Raw genomic sequence first — 19,335 nt, forward strand, 5'->3', positions numbered from 1 at the left:
GGCCGCAGGCGGTGGCCCGTCTGTTTGCTGGGATTGCTTTTGTTTATAGTTTACAAGACATTGATAAAGATCTGCTGCATCAGGGAAGTGGAGACCAGGTTTTTGTTAAAGCAAGACGGGCCTCACATTGACGTCTGGGTTTCTGGTCCTTTCTGACCAAAAGGCCAGGGCACCCAGCCACAGGGGCAGCCTGGACCTGTGCCCTCTGAGCCTGGAGCCCAAAGACCTGCTATTCACACTCTGTACTGTGGGTCTGGGCTGCTGAAGTGATGGGGGCGTTTTAAAGTTTTATTCTTTTTATTGATTGATTGATTGATTGATTGACTGTAGTTGTTGTGGATGGACAACATGCCTTGATTTTGTGTATTTTTATGTGGTGCTGAGGATCGAACCCAGTGCTTCATAAGTGCTAGGCAAGTCTCTGTCACTGAGCTATAGCCCCAGCCCTAAAGTTTTATTCTTAAATTGATAGTTTATAATTGTACATTTTTGTGGGTTGCACACTGTACCCCATAAAGATGCACAGTTCTGGGGGGTGTGAGAGATTGGATAAAAGGGTGTTTCCTCCCTCTTGCCCACTGAAGTTCCATATGGCTGTCTGAGGTCCTACCGAAGCCCTGCAGGAATCCAGGAGAGGGGGGCATAGGGACATAGATAGGAATCTTTACATGCATCTGTACATGTGATTTATAGATTTACATATTTTAATTTATGTTGATAATTACATTTACACACATTCACTGAGCCTTGTGAACTTTATCAATACTTAAAATCTTTATTTAATATACATTTATAATGTAAACTTATGCATATGCATGTAGCATGTGTTTTACTAATCACTTAATTTTGAGGTGGGGTCTCACTGTGTTGTCCTGCTGGTCTGAAACTCCTAGCGATCCTCCCTCCTCAGCCTTCCAAGTAGCTGGGATGCCCGCCACCACATTGGGCCTAAGATATTTGTATTTAAAAGACACATACTTACTCACAAAAATATTTTAATTCTGTGTTTATGACTAATTTAAAGTTTTGAGACTTTATTTTGAATTGCACAGACTGCCTCTTCCAGGCAAACCTTTTGAAAACTGCATTGGAAATCGCTTCTGTCATCTCAGAAGCTTCCTTTTCTTCCCAAGGAACCACCAGCCATAAATGCACTAAGTTTGGATTTGGTTTAGGGCCTGGATTGCCGGGCTTATAAAGGCAGAAGTTAACACCAGTGCTGTTACACTTGGACTGTCACCCCGGCTGGCCCAGTCCCACTTTCACTGATTCAAAATATGTCTTTGGACAGGATTCAATTCGGGATGTTCACATCAAAGGGATAATGTACAGAGCAATCGAAGCAGACATTGGTATGTACTTGGCAGGGCCCACGTGTTGTGTTACTGGGTAGGCATTTTACTTTGCATGCCAGGGTCTGCGCAGGGGCTGCATGCACCTTTCTGAGTGCCAAATAAGGACTCTGACCCCCAGCTTGACCTCATTCTGACTCAAAAGTAGGAGGCAGGGTCTGTGTGACTGATGCACTGGGCATTCGTACCCCACCCTGAACCAAGCTTCCTTAAGACTTTTATTCCCCACCGTGGCTGGGACAGTCCTGGGCCCATGTGCCCCATTTAGTAAGTGTTTGCAGATAGGCTGATTTCATGCCGACTCTGAGTGTGAATTTTTCTCTTGCTCTTAGAAAAATACATTTGCTATGCTGAGCAGACCCGTGCAGTGTTGGCCAAACTGGCTGATCATGGCAAGAAGATGTTTCTCATCACCAACAGTCCCAGTAGCTTTGTGTAAGTTTTTCTGTTTCCTTCCTTGCTTCTGGCTTATTTCTTACATATACCATTTCTGTCTTTTTTAATATTTGTTTTTTAGTTATAGATGGATACAAAAAACTTTATTTTATTTTTATGTGGTGCGGAGGATTAAACCTGGTGCTTCATGTGTGCTAGGCAAGTGCTCTACCGCTGAGCCCCAGCCCTAGCCCGATGCCATTTATTTTAGTAGTTGGAAAGAAATAGTTGCAAAAGTAGTTCATCTTCTGATGTTCAACTAACCTGGCCGACTTATTCTTCTAGGGACAAAGGGATGAGGTATATTGTTGGGAAAGACTGGAGGGATCTGTTCGATGTGGTCATAGTTCAGGCTGAGAAACCAAACTTCTTCAATGATAAGCGGAGGTGAGTGATCGTCTTCCCTGGGGACTCAATTTTATTCCATTGCTGTTGTAAATGGATGTGTAGTGACAAAATCCTGAGCATATGAGACGATAGCTTGTAGCCCTTCCAGCAAAGTGATCTAGGGAGGTGGGATTAGCACTCGGCAGGCAGCTTTGTGCTGAGATGGTTCCTGTTTGGCTTGTGCTTCATCAGGGCTGTGAACCCAGTTTTAAGAAAATGATAACAGTGCTGAAAAAAGTCAAACTTTATGTCACATAGTAAACTAGATCTTTGGGTACAAATGCATTGTGAAGCATAAGAAAACTATGGGGCAGGTATCTTTTTAAATTGTGTTTGGATCTTGCAAAACTTCTGTGACATAGGCTTTGTATCAAATGGAGTAAATCTCTACCATGTCTTAGTGTGTCTTCCTGCCACAGCAGACTTAGAAATGGCGGAGTGGGGATGTTTTGGGTTATGACAGTGACTGGGGAGTGCTATTGCTATTTAGTGGGTAGAAGTCAGGGGTATTAAAATATCTTTTAACCAGGAATAGACTAGTTGCCCTGCTAAATGTCCATGTTGTTGGGAATTCCTACATTAGGGTTTTAAAAATGACCCTAATGTGTTTGTGTGATGGCCTAATTTTGAAACACTTTACCTACCTTTGTGTAGTCCGTGGCTGGTGACCAGCAGCGTCTGCCAGGTGTTAGAAGGCGTTCCCACACGGGGACTTGCAGTTAGTACTGGATTCGCTGCATTCTCCTCGTGATGCCAAGTTCCAGTTGTTTGAGTGTCACTGTGACTCCCAGAGGAAAAGGGAAAAAACCCAAAACCACACGTAGAGACTGAAAACCGTGGGGCAGGAGTTGAGAATGAAGGAAAAACTAGAGTGTGATCAGACGGACATCAGCGCGGGCTTGCTGCTTGGCCACTGATAGAATGCTGTCACCAGGCCTGGGGCATAGCTGCAGCTCCGTGGTGGAGCACTTGCCAGGCATGCAGGAGGCCCAGGGTTCACTACCAGCACCACAGACGCAACAAGAACACTCCTGCATTCCTCCCTAGATTCCTGCTGTGGTCAGGAGAAGGCGGCTCTCCCTTGGCCAGGAACCTCCCCTCTTCTCTGTTATTCATTCAGTGGAGGGCTGGGGTCCTGGGCTATTCCTGGAGGTGAGGGGTGTCCATAGAGTACTCCCCTCCCTTTGGTGCAGCATTTATTTATTTTGCCTTTGTTCTGAATGCCTGGAATAAATGCTAAGTGACCCTCCATCTAATCCATCCTTTCATAATATTGAGAAGTCAGAAACTGGTAACCTAGACTTCCAACAGTAGGGGATGGTAGTTTGAATAATTCAGAGCATCCACGTTGAGGGGATGTTAGGCACTCGTTAAAATTGATGTATTTAGAACTGGGCTTGGTAGTGTGCACCTCTAGTCCCGGCTGTTGGGGAGGCCAAAGCAGGAGAATTACAAGCACAAGGCCAGCCTGGGCAACCTAGAGAGACCCCGTTCCCAAAACAAACACACACATAACTAGGGAAAAGAAAGAAGTGGGCATGTTTTATTACTGTAAAAAATGATGTACTTAAGAATATGTCATCACGAGAGAAATTGCTCACACTATTAAAGAAAAAGAGATGTAAATCAGTGTGCACAAAGTGACCTTGAGCTTCATTTTATGTTCATAAAAACAGGGAAAACAGGTGCGGTGATACATGCCAGTAAGCCCAGCTACTCAGGAGGTTGAGGCAGGAGGACTGCAGGTTTGAAGCAACTTTGAGAGACCCTCTCTCAAAAGGGTGGGGATGTAGCTCTGGGGAAGGGTGCTTGTCCACATATATAAGGCCTTGGGTTTAATCCCCAGTGTTAACAGAAAGAAAAAAAAAGGAAACTGATTGTATGTAAAGACTAAAAGACATACTGACATATTGGCATGTGAGTGTTTCTACCTGGGTACTGGCCTGAGGGTCACTTCCCTTTTCTGCATTTTCCAGATTTTCTTATAGTGAGTTTTTCTTTTAATTGGGAAAATAATCTCAATAAGTGTTACTTTAAAAAAAAATAAATAAATAAATAAAAGAAAGGTGGACAGGCACCCAAGTCCTGAGGGTGCCAGTCTCAGGGATGAGGCCTTATTTCTGTGGTCCATTTTCCATCATAAAATAGTACTTCTGGTCCTTCAACTTGTTTTCTATCCAGAGTGACTCAATTTAGTGGATAAATGTACTAAGGCAATATTTCCACAAACTTTTTTTTTTTTGGTGTGTGAAACAGGTTTTCTGCATGACCAAATAAATTTGGGAAATCTTTAGAAAGTATATTTAGACTTGTTTCAGAGCTATCAGTAACTTTTTTAAGAGGGACATAGGCAGTGTGTAGTGTTTCCTGGATTTATCTGACCCTGGTACCTTTTTTTTCCTTTCTGAATCACCTTAGGTGGATGGTGGTTCGCATGGTCTGGGGCAGGGATTGTGGTGGAGTTTTGGGCTCAGGGATGTGTCAGGTGCATCAAGGGAGCTGCTTCCTGTCATCAGGAAGTGTCTGAAGTATCTCCGGGAGCAGGTGGCCTGAACTGTAATCACATGTAATGTTTCCCATTTCTGTTGTTAGACCTTTCCGAAAGGTGAATGAGAAAGGTGTCTTACTCTGGGATAGAATCCACAAGTTGCAGAAAGGCCAGATTTACAAGCAGGTATCTCTTGATCAGTTTGTCGTCTGTGTTGCTTTGCTTTGTGGCCAGCGGTCATGATAATCAATGGCTGACGTTTACTGAGGCTTGCCGTGTGCCTGGCACAGTTCGATCCCTTGAATTGACTGCTGATTAACTGGGTGGTAAAATTTAGGCTGAAGTCAATATATTTTCAAAATGCTATTATCTAAATTAACTCAAAGTTGAATTGTTTTTAAAAACAAACTTTAAAGCATTACACGGCACATAAAATTTAAGATGCCAGTGGTAAACCTTGGAGGTTTCTTGTTAAGGAGCATTAATCATGGCATATTACTAACCCAAATTGATAATTATTTCCTGATGAGATACGTTTTTCTGTACAGTCTCAACGTATTTTGGTGACATATAAGGCTTTCAAGGGTTTGAATGAATGATTGACTGGCTGACCCAATGTTATTATGTTATTGAAGTTATTTTTTTTCCTTACATACTGATACGTTCTTGGTGAGTATGCAGCAACCTTCCAGATTTGACAATAAGTATATTTTCCAGGCCTTGAAAAAATTAGATTTAGTGTAGTCATTTCACTTCTAGGAAGTTAGCCTAAGAAAATTAAGACGTACACCATGAAACTTTGCCATAAGAGTGTTTATTATGAAGTAACTTACAAAATTGATAATGGTGTAAGCGTTCAACATCAGGGCACTGGTAAAAGGAGTCAAGGTGTTTCACAGCTATTGTAATCACATTGAGATTAATATTTATTGATTTGGGGCTGGAGTTGTAGCTCAGTGATAGAGCACTTACCTAGTATGCGTGAGACACTGGTTTCAATCCTCAGTACCACGTAAAAATAAATAAATAAAATAAAGATATCATGTCCATCTACAACTAAAAATATTTTTTGATTTGGAAAGTTGATCATAGCATGTTAAATATGAAAATATAGCATGTTGAATACAGGGCTGGGGATATGGCTTACGTGTAGAGTGGTTGCCTCCCATGTGTGAGGCCCTGGGTTTGATCTCCAGTACTGAGAGAGAAAAAGAAAGATAGTTACAAAGTGATGTTTACAATATGAAGACTTGAAAAATGCATTTAGTATAGAAGTCCAAAGATTTTTTTCTAAGAAGGTGCTTTTATGTTTTGATATTTCAAATAAACTATAAAAGCAAAACCAATTTTTTAGATATTTAAAAAATATTTGGGACCATGTATGTCATATGATGTACTGTCTGTTTTTCTCTTATTGCAGGGCAATTTGTATGAATTTTTGAAGCTCACTGGGTGGAGAGGCTCCAGAGTGCTGTATTTCGGGGACCACATATACAGTGACCTGGCGGTGAGCAGCACCTTTTCTCCTCAATTTGTTGGGGGACAGGTGTATCAGTCCCATTTCTTTTTTGTTTAGAAGGTCATTTTAATTCTTTCCTAAGAACCTGGAGTAGGCCACATTTTTTTAAATGTCTGCCTTTTACAGAACAGGATGGTTCCGAATTGTGCAAAGGATAAATTCTTATGAGGACAATTGAAAATGTGTGCAAAGAGTTGATCAGAAAAATATTCCCATTTAAATAAATATAAGAAATGAATGCCCTTGTTAACTTTTCTTTTTTATCAGTACATCATGAAACATTAAAGATGGAGCATAAAAGCTCGAAAGCCTCAGTCCAACTCTGGCCAGCCAGTCACTCCCAGGAAACAGCCACCCTGTGTCACCGAGGCTTTTCTTGACCCTGGGTGTGATGGCAGTTAGGGTTTAGCCTACACTGGGAACAAGTCTGGGTTGTTGTATTGGCTGCCATCCTTGGTTCCTTGTGGAACGAGGTTTTCTTGGTTGAGCGATGGCAGGTCTCTCCTTGCATGATTCCCAGAGCTCAAAGGCAAGTGGGAAACGTGAGGGTCGTGGCCCCTGCCACCTCCACTGTTGCTATGTCTGGATGTTTTGGCCTTCAGGTTGAGCCTCTCCCTGGCCACATGGGTTCCCCCCCTCTCCCTGCCAGACCCTGGTTAATGATTCCACTCCCTGTGTTTCTGCAGGCGCTGTGATTCACAGCAATTATTTCCAGAACAGAAACTTTCTTAGGGTGGAATCGTCAAAGCTTGGGGCCAAATTGGTTTAATTAAGTGTAATTCATTGAATGCAACTTGGTTAAAAACTAACCATTGCAATTAAAAAGTAATTTAAATGAATGCTTCTTGTGTCTGGCAAAGGTAATGAAATGTTTGGGTTCGGTTGAGACTGATGTTGCCTTTCTGTGATCGCTGTGATTAGGATTTGACCCTGAAGCATGGCTGGCGGACTGGTGCAATCATCCCCGAGTTAAGGTCGGAGCTCAAAATCATGAACACGGAGCAGTACATTCAGACCATGACCTGGCTGCAGACCTTGACTGGCTTGTTGGAGCAGATGCAGGTTGGGATGTTTGTTCCCCCCTCACTTTTTCCTTTAAGCTTCTGGCTTATCTGCTGGTCCTGCTTATTTTCTGTTTAATTGTGGTTATAAAGTATGAGGTTTAAGCTGTCCTCAGTAGGCTGTGGAATAACTTCTGGAGTTATTTTGCTGCTGAGGCAATTTGTCATTTTCCCTAAAGAGACCATTAAAAAAAAAAAAAAGTGCAGTCATTTGGAGAGTGTTTGCAGAGCCTGCACAAATGCAGGTATTTATGATCCTCTGTCAGTGGAAATGGGGCCCTTACTTTCACCCTGAGTCACACCAGGGCTGTCCTGTGGGGTGCTGATTTGAGCAGCTCTGCTAGTGCTGGGTTTCAGTCTTTCCTCTTCCGTCAGCCTGCTGGGGGACTTCTCTATCCTGGGCCTCGGTTTCCCTGTGTGTAAGGGGAAGCGTCCTGTGGAATGTGCACTTCAGTCTAAGTTTGCTGGAAAGTGTCACAAAACCAGAGTCGAGATCTCTGGGTCCAGCCTCAGTCTGATTTTGAAGAAAATACGCATGGTTTGCTTTCCTTCTGGAGTTTGGTGGCAGTTAACTTCTTTCTGTAAATTATGTGGTCCAGTTTGGGACAGTTAGAGAGGAATGTCCTTTTTATTGGTCACATACTGGCCTGTGGGAGCCGCTCCTCTGTTGCAACTGCGACCCCCTTCTCTGGGCCTGTCCCCCTCCTACACTCACCCAGGCAGCTCACTTTCTCCCTGGTCCGGCTGGCCTGGGCTGCTGTCCTCCTGGCAGGGTGGAGGTAGCCAGGACTCTGCAGTGTCAAGAGTACTGATGGTTAATCTGCATGCCAGCCATTGTGCTGAGAGCTTGCCCTGTGCACCGAGCTGACTCTTGGAGATTACAGGGCACAGATGCCCGCTGTCTTGGCTGACACTTCAGCTCTGGCACAGCCTGTTTAGCCCATTGGTGGCTTTGGAAATGGGCGAAGAACTGCCTCGCTGCCCTAATTGGCAGCCCGTGTTGAGGTGGCTGGGCACTGAGCTCAGACAGAGCCGTGGGGAGAGGCAGGCCAGGTCCTCTCGCAGGCCACATGTTCCAAAGCGTGAGCCCCTGCACGTCCGCCAGGCTGGTTTCCAGTGTTCCCTGTCTGTCCTGGTCCTTGGCTCTTCTCTGGTGAGGCTTTATTTTGCTGCTTCTACCGTGTTTGCCTGTGATATGATTTTCTAAACACATAAGACGCCGATTCTGGGCTAATGTAGCCGAGAGTTTGCATGTCACACAGCAGCAGTTGTTTCTTCTTGTGTGCCAGCCACACCTTGAGTGCTTGCTGTATACACGATGCTCACTTAATAAAGTTGTCTCCTGCAGGTGGGTGCAGATTTTCCATTTCAGAATAGGAAACCTGGGTTTCAAGAGGTTAGTGACATGTCCAAGGTCCTAAATGACAGAGCAAGCCTTGAACCCAGACCTTGGGATGCCCATATCCGGGCCCTTGAGCATCATCCTAGTGCCTGCTGGTTCAGGGGTCTCAGGTGGAGCCAGAGGCCTTACCTTGTCTTATTTGCAGTTTATCTTTCTGTGGGTTTTAGTTTAACTGTAGTCAACTTGGTTCTGAAAATATTAAATGGAAAATTCCAGAGATAATTCACAAATTTTAAAATAACTTTTATTACGTTGTTGTTATTGTTCTGTTATTAGTTACTATTATTAATCTCTGCCTAATTTTATAAGATAGACTTTGTCATAGGTATGTATACAGAGGAAAAACAGCAGACTCTGGGCTTGGTGTTACCCCAGTTCAGACATCCCCTGAGGGTTGAGTGCAGGGGTGTTTGTGTGTGTGTGACCTCGCCTTAGTTGGAGTCTAGTGACAGCAGCTGCTGGTCAGATATGCAAACAACCTGCGTGTGGATGACTTCACTGCTTTGGGAACAGTCTTTGTTTTGTTTTCCTCTCTGACCTGTAAAAACAAGTTTGACAGTTAAGAGTGTAACTCAGGGGCTGGGGATGTGGCTCAAGCAGTAGCGCGCTCGCCTGGCATGTGCGGGGCGCTGGGTTTGATCCTCAGCACCACATAAAAAAATAAAAAATAAAAAAGATATTGTGTCCACTGAAAACTAAAAAATAAATATTAAAAAAATTCTCTCTCTCTCAAAAAAAGAAAAAAACGAGTGTGACTCAGAGAAAGGAGGTGTTGGAGATGTTTCTGGGACTTGGAGGATCAGTTATACAAGGCACAGGGTTAGGGAGTAGGAAAAGGGAATGAGCCTTATGGTGCACCCCGTTTCACAGGAGAGAAAGCCGAGGCCGAGATATGAGTGACTTCCAGCATCACAGAATCAGTGGTGGGCACCGGGCCCTGCTGACTGTAGCAGGTCTTCTCTGCGCTGGGCACTTGGGCCTTGTGTTCATTTCACCCTCGTGACTTCCAGAGTTCAGAGAGCGTCACTTGCGTTTTATAGATGAAGAATCTGAGCACAGAGGAAAAACACCTTGCTCAGGCCTGCGGTGGCACTGGCCTGGGCTTGGGTGCCCTGGTCTCTGCCTCCGCGCTGCGCCACCTCGGGCTCTGACGCTTTGTATGATGTTGGGTCAGCGGCACCAGGTTAGAGGAGTATGGCTGATAATTTTAAATATCCCAGAAAGTGTCCATCCTAACTGTCCTCCCTGTCCCCCCACTGTCCCCGCTTCCTCAGGGTTCACCTGGAAAGGTAGACATTTTTCCACTGGTCCTGTGGCTCATTTCTAGAACTCTTCATTATTTAGGAAGAGAAAAAAATTTTCTTTTGGGGCAGGGGTAATAGTATCATTTGGAGCCTAGTCTGATAATTTAAATAGAAGCATGATTTTTGCTTTCTAAACAGTGACTTTAAAGAATCATGTTGCTAGCTAGCCTTGCAGTGCACTCCACAGTGGCCACAGTTAGTGGTGGTGGGGCTGGTCACTGGTGGGGCTGGTGACTGGTGGGGCTGGTCACTGGGGGGGCTGGCCAGTGGGGGGGCTGGCTGGGGTTAGCAAACTTCTGCAGAGGGCCCAATGGTAGATGTTCAGGGCTGTGTGGGCTATGGATTCTGTCACGGCTGCTCAGCTTTCCTAACAGAAGCAGCCATGGACCGTGTGTGAGTGAGCAGTTGTAGCTTGTCCTGCTGAACTCCGGCGGACACTGAAATATGAATTCATTTACTTTCATGTATCATGGAATTATTCTCCTTTTGCCCCCCGCATCTGTCCCCCTCCAAGCCTATTTGTAGGCTCCTGAGTGAGCACAGACCCCCAGAGCCAGTGTCCCTGCTGTGGTGTGCTGCCCTGGCCTCAGCTTTCCGGATCCTTCCTCCATTGCGTTTCCCTTCGGCAGCCTTGGGGCAGAAGTTGGAGAGGATCCATCCTCATCCTTGGCTACCCTCCAGATTCAGGACCATAGGGACCCAGGGGTGGGAGTCTGAGTGGGGTGCACCACCCACTCCATGGCTGGGAGAGCCGGGTTAGAGAGCGTGCCTTGAGCTTGGGAGATTTGCGCTGGCTCTTCTATTGGCAGAGCTGCCTCGGGCGGGTTCCCCGAGGGTCAGGAGTGGAGAGAACTCCCCCGGCCTCTAGCAGGCAGCTGGCTTGAGAAGGGAGAGCAAGTAGGTTGACTTAAGTCGTCCTCCTCCCTGTCGCCAGGCAGTGAATGTGCCCTCCTGCAGGGGCGCCACTCTCTTAGTCCATGGTGGCTCAAAGCAGAAGCATTTATGTGCCACTGTCCTGGAGACTGGGATCTGAGGTCCAGGAGCCAGCAGGGCTCTTGTCTGGGTGGGCCCAGCGTTGCATGGTGCCGTGCATGGCTGGAAGGTGGCTGAGAGCTCTCTTGGGGTCGTTTTTATAAGGGCACTCTTCGCATTCGAGGCTCAGCCCTCATCATTTTGTCACCTCCCCATACCGTCCCACTGGAGGCTGGGATTTCTGCTTAGGGATCTCAGAGGGCCATCAGCACCCTGGGCCATGACGCGCCGAGGGCGGGCCTGGGAGCTCCTTCCCGCTAGTGTGAGCAGTGGGCGCCCAATTCACGGGGCAGGAGGTGGGTGTGGGCAGAGGAGAGGTGGGGAGTCCCTATTCTCTGTGGCCTCACGTTGTGTTGGCCTGGTCTGCCCCATGGGGGCCTCCATTCCCATCCTCTTGTGTCTTCGGAGTCCCGCCGGGCAGAGGTGCAGGAGGAACTCGCGTTCACACATGTGAAGGTCCCTGTGGCGCCTGAGATTTTACTTCTTCCGATTTGGTCTGAATCCTGGATGTCCTGGAACCCGGTTCTGGAGTAAGTAGCTTGTTGCTATCAAATGTGAAAGCTAATTCAAAATGCCCTCACAGAACCTGCTTCAAAACTCCCAGCAAGGAGAGGCCGGCGGCCTGTGCTCCTGGCACCCAGCCGGTGGGTTTCCTTTCTTTCTTTTATTTTTTTTAGATATCAGTGGACCCTTATTTTATTCATTTAGTTATATGTGGTGCTGAGGATCGAACCCAGTGCCTCACGCCTGCAGGCAAGTGCTCTGCTGCTGAGCCCCAGCCCCAGCCCCAGCCCCAGCCCCAGTGGGTTTTCAGATGGAAGCTGCTTCCGGTGGGGTAGCCCCTGACATTTGCAAGAAGCCCAGCTTCCAAGCCCAGGCGAGACAGCTTTGTGTGAGTGCGGACTCTGCCTGGCGGCTGCGGGTGTCACCCTGGTGGGCCAGGCAGATGTGACAAGCACAGGCTCCCACGTGAGAAGCAGATGGTCTGCCCATTTGGCCTTTCCCTCTGAGCTCTGAGGTTACCCTGCGGTCAGGGATCCCAGTGAGCTCCACCTGTCCCCTGCGATCATATGTGCCTCCGACTCCGCCCTCCCTGTTCCCTTCAGTCACAAGAACGTTGGAGGGAGACTTGTGAGATTCCACTGGGAGGTTGTGGGCAGCTGTCATTTTCTTTTTGTCTTTGACTCACATTTTGGCCGACCAGAAAGTCTCCTGCTCTTCTGTCATTCACGTTGAGATGTGTCATCTTGTTGCCCTTTGCCTCTACAGATTTAAACATCTAATAAGGTGATGTAACATTAAAGAAAAAAACCAGAACCATTTATGGTCCTCCTGCCTTTGCACAAATTTTTAAAAAATTCTGTGTTAATTTCTAGCACATATTTTCACATACTTGTAATTAGTGGATGTACCGTTGTGCACACTGTTTCAACTTAACTGCTGTGATATGATGTACATGCATGTAATATATGAAGTAGCTAGTATGTGGGAAGTGTATGTTAATATACATAATAATTAGATGTAATGGGTATGTCGCCCATGTGGGTTTACACATATATTTTTACATGGACATACATGCATTACTTTTATACAAGCCTTTAATTACAATTGAATATCTTCATAATATTCCCCTCTTAATTTGCTAAATCAGGTTTCTAATGATGGATATTTAAAACTCTCTGTGCTCTGTATGTGTATGTGTGTGTGTGTGTGTGCGCATCTGTGTTAATTTTATAAGTGAAGAAGGCAGGGTTTCAGTTGGAGAATCTGAAAATGTATTACTTCACCCAAGTACCAGCCTCTTTTTTTTTAATTTAAAAAAATATTTATTTTTTAGTTATAGGTGGACACCATATCTTTATTTTTATGTGGTGCCGAGGATCAAACCCAGTGCTTCACGCATGCTAGGCAAGTGCTCTACCACTTGAGCCACAACCCCAGCCCAAGTACCTGCCTCTTAAAGAAATATAATTCTTCCAAGAGCTTTCCATCAAAAAATTCTGATGAGTTTGTTTGAAACCCAAACTATCATAATAACTGGCTTGTGTCCTGCAGGTTCACAGAGATGCTGAGTCGCAGCTGGTCTTGGAGGAGTGGAAAAAGGAGAGGAAGGAGATGAGGTGAGAGTGGCTTATTTTGAAGATGGTGACCTGTTCTGGGTGTGCTCAGCCCACATGTTCTCCCAAGGCCATCCGAGGCATGATCGTGAAACATCCACGGTATGCTCCCAGGTGTAGATGTGGCTTCCCAGGACTCCAGGATCAGCTATCTGCTGTCGGTGACAGTGGCATTTCTTATAGGCCAGCGGTAACCTCCATTTTTCCCCTGCCCTTGCAGGGTCATGGGAGAAGGGGACTCTTCCTTCTCCTTCCCCCTCCCCGCCTCCTTGACTGTTCCATCTGGGCTGTTGGTGGCCCTGTGTTGCCAAAGCCGGTAGCATGTGTGGCTGTTAGGGCTGTGATGGGGGAGGGCTCTGAGCCCCAGTGAGATCTTAGGGCTCCTACACCTGGGTGTGTGTTCGTACCTATGGCTCTTGCAGGAATATGCACATAGTCAGTCATCAGAATGTTTCCTGAAGCCCCTCTGCTGTCAGAAAAGTTTGGCAGGTCTGTGTCCTAGTGGACAGTTCGCAGAGGGGCCCTGTTGACAGTCGTGCTCCTTGCGAAGGGTGCTTTGTATGTGGACGCTCTTGGCAGGAATGTTGAAGAACCTGGCCCTCCTCAGGCCCTGGGTCCAGTCTAAGGTCTGGGAAAGTGGCTGCTGCTGGATTCTAGCCTCTGAGCAGTGGGCAGCCTGGCTCCAGGGGGAGTCCGTGAGCGCAGTGGGAGAGGTGTGGAGAGGGGACAGTGTCCATGCCTCAGGCTCTGTGGGAGCCAGGGTGGTAGTGCACGCTGTCCCGCTGACGCTCCTCCTCCCGCAGGCTGTTGGCCAGCTAGGGCTTGCTCTGACAGGATTTCCTTTAGCATAAAGTGTCATGAGAGGAAGATGGGGGGCAAGGCTTGGAGCAGAGGGACTTCAGGTTTCTTACCCTGAAGGCCAGGCCTGGGTCACATTCCGTGGGGCATTCACTTCTAGGAACCTCAGGTAACTAGACAAAGGGACCATTGACTTTGAGTATTTAATATCTTCACATTTCAACGAGATTCTTCAGGAAACGTTGGAAAACCATCTAGGTTGTTCCGCCCACAGAGACCCAGGTGGGTTCTTTTAATGTTCTGCTGTTTGGTGGTTATTGCATCTGTCATCGACAAGTGATGGCAGGCAGGTGACACCACTGCTGGCTTTAGTCACACAGTTGTGTAAACAGTATACTGTTTGCTGTATTTAACTAATTTATCAACATTCCATTTTTCTGGAATATTCTGTAAGGTTTCCAGCCACAAGATGGTGAGCATGTCCTTGTGTGTGATTTAGACACAAATGCACAGAGTGGCAGAGGGGCCACTGTAGGGATTTGGGACCTTCTGTGGAGCTGTGACCTTGACCATGCAAACTGCTGTGGGCTGGGCTGGGCTGGGCTGGGAGGAGGCCCTGAGGTTGAAGCTGTTTCTCCTTCCTAGGCTGCAGTAATTGGGAAGTGTCGGATGGACGGATGGTTTAATTGAATGGAAGTCAGGATTGTTCTAACTTCAAGTCCTGTCGTTTTTTTTTTTTTTTTTATTAAGAGATTTTGATTTTAATAATTTAAAAACCTTTCTCTGCTGCTCTGTTTCCGTTTTTATTTGTTTGTTTATTTTTGCTTTAGGGAGATGACCAAGAGCTTCTTCAACGCCCAGTTCGGAAGCCTGTTCCGCACAGACCAGAACCCCACCTACTTCCTGAGGCGCCTGTCGCGGTTCGCGGACATCTACATGGCGTCTCTGAGCTGCCTCTTGAACTATGATGTCAGCCACACCTTCTACCCCAGGAGGACTCCCCTGCAGCACGAGCTGCCCGCGTGGTCCGACAGGGTCACCACCTCCAGGGCGCCCCTCCTGCAGTAGGCGCAGGCCAAGTAACTCTGGCCCCCTGGGGAAGGGGCCAGAAGCAGCCCGGCCCCCACCGTGTCCACTGGATGGGGTGGACTCTGGGTGGGCCCAGTGGCTTTCTGAAGAGACACGATAGGCTTTTGATGTGTTTTGCACCTTAAGGACAGGACTCCCCAGGCTGAGAGGAGCCTGCCGCCCACTGGTGCGCCTCCCTTCTCTCGGGGCCTGGGCGTAGCTTGGTACTGGAAATCCCACTCCGCCTTGTTCTCCAGGACCTGGAACTGACCTGGGTTAGGTGAGACCACTCGTGCCAGCAGGTCCTTTAGACGCTGCTCTGGCTCTTGCACCGCTTACCTTGGGGGCTGCAGGGCCTGAGGATGCATGGAGATACCCCGTCGGCAGCAGGCAGACACTTCAGTAGCTGCTCCTGGCAGTACCGCTGTGAGTGGCAGAAGGTCCCTGAATGGCAGGATGCCCCGGTCTCTGGTCCTGAGGCTCTGGCGGGCCTTCCTGTGGTGTATAGCGTCCAAGAGAACCCAGCCTCCTGGAAGGACTTAGAGGAGAAGGAACAAGAACACTGTCCTCATTGTGTGCTGCTGTGACCCAGCCCAGGCCAGGCAAGGACATCTGGTACAACAGGAGATGGGAATGAGGGCGAGGGCACTGCTCTGGCTATGGTCACCTTCCAGTTGGCCGCACCTCTGCCTACTGTCCAATGAGGCTGTGAGACATCCGTGGGGCAGAAGAACCCAGCCTTTGTGGGAGGTTCCCCCAGACCCACAGGAAGCCCAGAAACACCGCCCCGAGCCCTGGTCTCTTGCACTTACTAAAGGAAAGAAACGGAAACAAGACAAGACCCTTGTGCTGAAGTCCTATACCACAGCACCCCCAGGCTAAGCTGGAATCTTGTTAGATCATGTTTCCAGAAACTGTCCTGCTCTGCGGGGGGGCAGACAAGGTGGCTTCCTCTCTCGACAGCAACCACATGGGAGAGGTGCCGCTTTGGCAGAGGAGGAGGAAGAGGCCTCCCCCAGCCACCTCCAGCCCTTGCTTAGTTCTGGTTCCTGCCCCGTTTGAGTGGCTCCGGGAGTTCAGGTGGTTTCCTTTTGGTGGTTCAGGTGGGACAAGATGAGAGACATCGAAGTTAGTAGGAAGACCTGGGTCCTGAGCTGTTCTCATTTCTAAGACTGAAGCAAATGGCTACGTTCTTCTCCTTACTTCCTCCCTCTGGAGGGGAGAACGCTTTATTAATCTGTCATCGTAGCATCTTTCTCTGAGCACCTCAGGGCTGTGCTGTTTTTATTGCAGATGCTTCTGGCCGGTGGTCTTGTCTAGTCTTGCTGGGATTCATCCTGGGATCTTGCTCTTTAAATCTGGAGAATGGGCAGGAACCTGGGGGGCCTGTGGAGAGCACTTGCTCATTTAGCACGTTTATGTAGGAATCGTACCCGGCTGTTGAACACCCGCCTGGCATTGCACGGGCTTCTGCCAACATGCAGGAGTCCAGTGAGTTACGTGGCACCCTCTGGCTCTGCTCATTGTGATGCGGTTTGACTTTGGTATTTGGTTGTTTAACTGTCCTGGTGGAGGTGATGCTTTAGACCCAGGTAGGCTTCTTTTCCTTCTGTGTTGTAGGATGAACACTGCAGGGCATAGTCGTCTGACCCTCTTTTGGGACAGTGGGCGTGTTGTTGGTGTCACCCAGGTGTTTCACCACCAGTGTTTTGGAGACTGGCTTTTAAGGCAGCAAGTGATGCTCAGAACTGCTCAGTTAGGGGTCCCAAAAGGATGGGCTGGTGCTTTCTCTTGGCTTTTGATTTCTGCTTTGGAGAAGCAGAAGAGGACACAGGGGTGGCTGAGAAGCATCCGTGGCTTATGGATGAGGTGCCAGGTAACAGGGTGTTTTGTTTACTCAAGAGTGAAGTAGAACTTTTTTAAAAAATGTGCTCTCTTTTGAATATCTGGGCTAGGTGACCTAAGCCTTGGGGCAGGGGACATTTTCTGGGAATGAATAATGAATTTTACAGATTATTCCCCGGGAGGAGGGTTTTCATTTCAGGGCCATGAGCCTGGCAGCCCAGAGATCTGCCAGGTAGCAGAGGCCTGGCATCCCTTGTACCAGGGCCACCAGACGAGGGCCTGGCACACTCAGCAGCGCAGCTGTGGGGAGCAGGGCCTGGGCATTTTCCTGCTTCTTCCTCCTCCAGCTCAGTCAGGGCAGGCTTTAGCCTGTCACCATCACAACTCAGCTGGGACCTGGCCCGCTGCACCATGCGGCTTGTTCTTCCCCGTTTGTTCTGTGGTGTGTGTGCTGATGGAAGCGTGAGGGCATCAGAAGTGACTGTTCTCCGCCACTTAGGAGAATCAATTTGTAAAGCAAACTATAAAATTAGTTTGAGCATTTAAACAGTTACTGTTGTTAACCTTGCTTAGGTTGATTTTCTAAGAATTATGAGAACAAAAATTCACAGTCCAGGGCCATCCACACCAGCTGTGACAGTCCGGCAAGGCTCGTGGCACCCATAGCAGGTGCTTGGGGAAGGCACAGCACTGAGGGTTTTCTCCAGAATTTTTGCTTTTATAGAGGAAACCTGACTTTAAAAATATTTTAAGTTTTTGGCTTACAGCTCCCACTTTCTCCTACCATCCCTCCCTGTCCCTCTCCCCTCTCCTTCCTTCTCTCCTCCCCTCCCCTTCTTCCCTGTCATATTTGACTCTTGGGCTCTATTTTCTGCTCTCACCATTAATTCCACGTAACACGTACCACCTGCTGTGGATTCCCGCCTCTCAGGCGGAATCACTGGTCGCTTTGAGTAGTACATCAGCCCTCTTAATTATTGCAAAGGAGAAGCGAGAAGCAATCTTGCCTCCTACTAATTTGGCTTTTCCTCTGTCCTCCTCGCAGTAGGATTTCAAGCGGCAGAGAGTGCTAAATATTGGCATTGAATTCTATTTAGCCCAATGCTCGTTGGCTGCCAGAGGCCCAGACGGGACCCCGTATCTAGAATACTCTTAAGACTAAATTTGTCCAGATGTAGGGTTGTCTGATTATTCAACTGCCTGTTTTCCCTCTTAATAATATTGATTTCCTTTTGTACCACACTTTTTTTCCTTTAGTATGTGGGAGCTGGATTCAAAGTTGAACTAACCTTTGACACCACTGTTGGCTTAAGGGAAGGGAAGGGGGGAGGGGAGGGGAGGGGAGGGGAATGAAGTTCCTCTAATAAGGGTCAGAGAATTTTCCCTTAAAGGGCCAGGCAGGTACAGCTTTGCTCCTGTAGACATGGGCATGGCATGGACATGGCATGGCATGGGCATGGGGGCTCTACCAAAACAGGCTGTGGGCTGGATTTGGCCCTGGGCTGTGGTTTGCCATCCCCCACTAATGGATTGTGTTGGTTTCAAGGGTGACATTCCCCTCTTGAGAGGTGCAGATGAATAACCTAATTTTGGGTGCAGGTCTGGAAAGACGTTCCCTGGGTAGGTAGGTGTGCCAAGTTCCCGTCTGAGCTGCTTCCTGGGCCTGTTTCCTGGCTGCTCGGTGGTCAGATGTGATGTTTCCAGCACATATCAAGATTGCTCTGAGATACCTCTCGTTGTTTGTTATTGTGCTTCTTGGGTGCTGGGCTGTGCTGCCCAGGTGACCTTTCTGAACTGAGGGACTTAGTTCCCCAATGGCGGGGTGAGCTGTTGGCTGGCTGCTCACAGCTGTGAGACCTCTGGGAATTTCCCTTGCCTCACCTCAGATCACGGCCCCTTCCTGGGGGCCTCTGGACTGCTGCACGTGGAGGCACAGAGGCCTGGCCTCCTCAACCCGGGACAACCCTGTAGATCCCCCCAGCTCCACCCCTCTCTGCTGGTCAGTCAGGCCTGCATCTATGGCAACCCCTCCACCCCTTCCCACAGATCCTGCATGCAGCGCCCACCTCCAGGGCACCCACCTGGGACAGTGCTTCTGTACTTAGTAGTACAAGCTTCAACTCCAACTTAGGAGCCTTTTCTAATTGTTTAATGGAATGACAAACTGTGCCTATAACAGTAACAGGCATAAGAAATGCAAATTAGGTAACTATTTATTCTCAATGTGAATTTGCTATTTATTCTGAATGTCGATTTTATGTGTTAGTGACATTGAACTCAACGTCAAATAAAAGTTTGAATTGTATCGCCTGGTGTGTTGCTCAGTCATGGCTCCTCTGTACTGATGCTGACAAAGCCGTATGAGATTCTCGTGAATCCACAGCATTGTTTTCTCTTCTTGTCGGGGGAGGGTGCCAGGGACTCAGCTCAGGGGCACTGGACCACTGAGCCACAACCCCAGCCCTATTTTGTATTTTATTTGGAGACAGGGTCTCACTGAGTTGCTTAGTGCCTCACTTCACTGAGG

General features: G+C 47.8%; 1 protein-coding gene across 2 annotated transcripts in view; it reads left to right on the plus strand.

Moving 5' to 3' along the window:
- Nt5dc3 (5'-nucleotidase domain containing 3) overlaps positions 1 to 19,113 on the plus strand; it is a 54,842-nt gene extending 35,729 nt beyond the window's left edge. For both annotated transcript variants that reach the window (XM_078052922.1, XM_078052921.1), the window contains exons 7-14: positions 1,292 to 1,352; positions 1,685 to 1,787; positions 2,073 to 2,174; positions 4,767 to 4,848; positions 6,083 to 6,169; positions 7,103 to 7,243; positions 13,036 to 13,100; positions 14,726 to 19,113. In XM_078052922.1, the coding sequence (XP_077909048.1) occupies positions 1,292 to 1,352; positions 1,685 to 1,787; positions 2,073 to 2,174; positions 4,767 to 4,848; positions 6,083 to 6,169; positions 7,103 to 7,243; positions 13,036 to 13,100; positions 14,726 to 14,963 (879 nt within the window). In that variant the 3' untranslated portion in view covers positions 14,964 to 19,113. The remainder of the gene's footprint in view (positions 1 to 1,291; positions 1,353 to 1,684; positions 1,788 to 2,072; positions 2,175 to 4,766; positions 4,849 to 6,082; positions 6,170 to 7,102; positions 7,244 to 13,035; positions 13,101 to 14,725) is intronic.
- The last annotated feature ends 222 nt before the right edge of the window (positions 19,114 to 19,335 follow it).

This window comes from Ictidomys tridecemlineatus, chromosome 6 (genome assembly GCF_052094955.1).
Source record: "Ictidomys tridecemlineatus isolate mIctTri1 chromosome 6, mIctTri1.hap1, whole genome shotgun sequence".
NCBI classification, from domain to species: Eukaryota; Metazoa; Chordata; class Mammalia; order Rodentia; family Sciuridae; genus Ictidomys; species Ictidomys tridecemlineatus.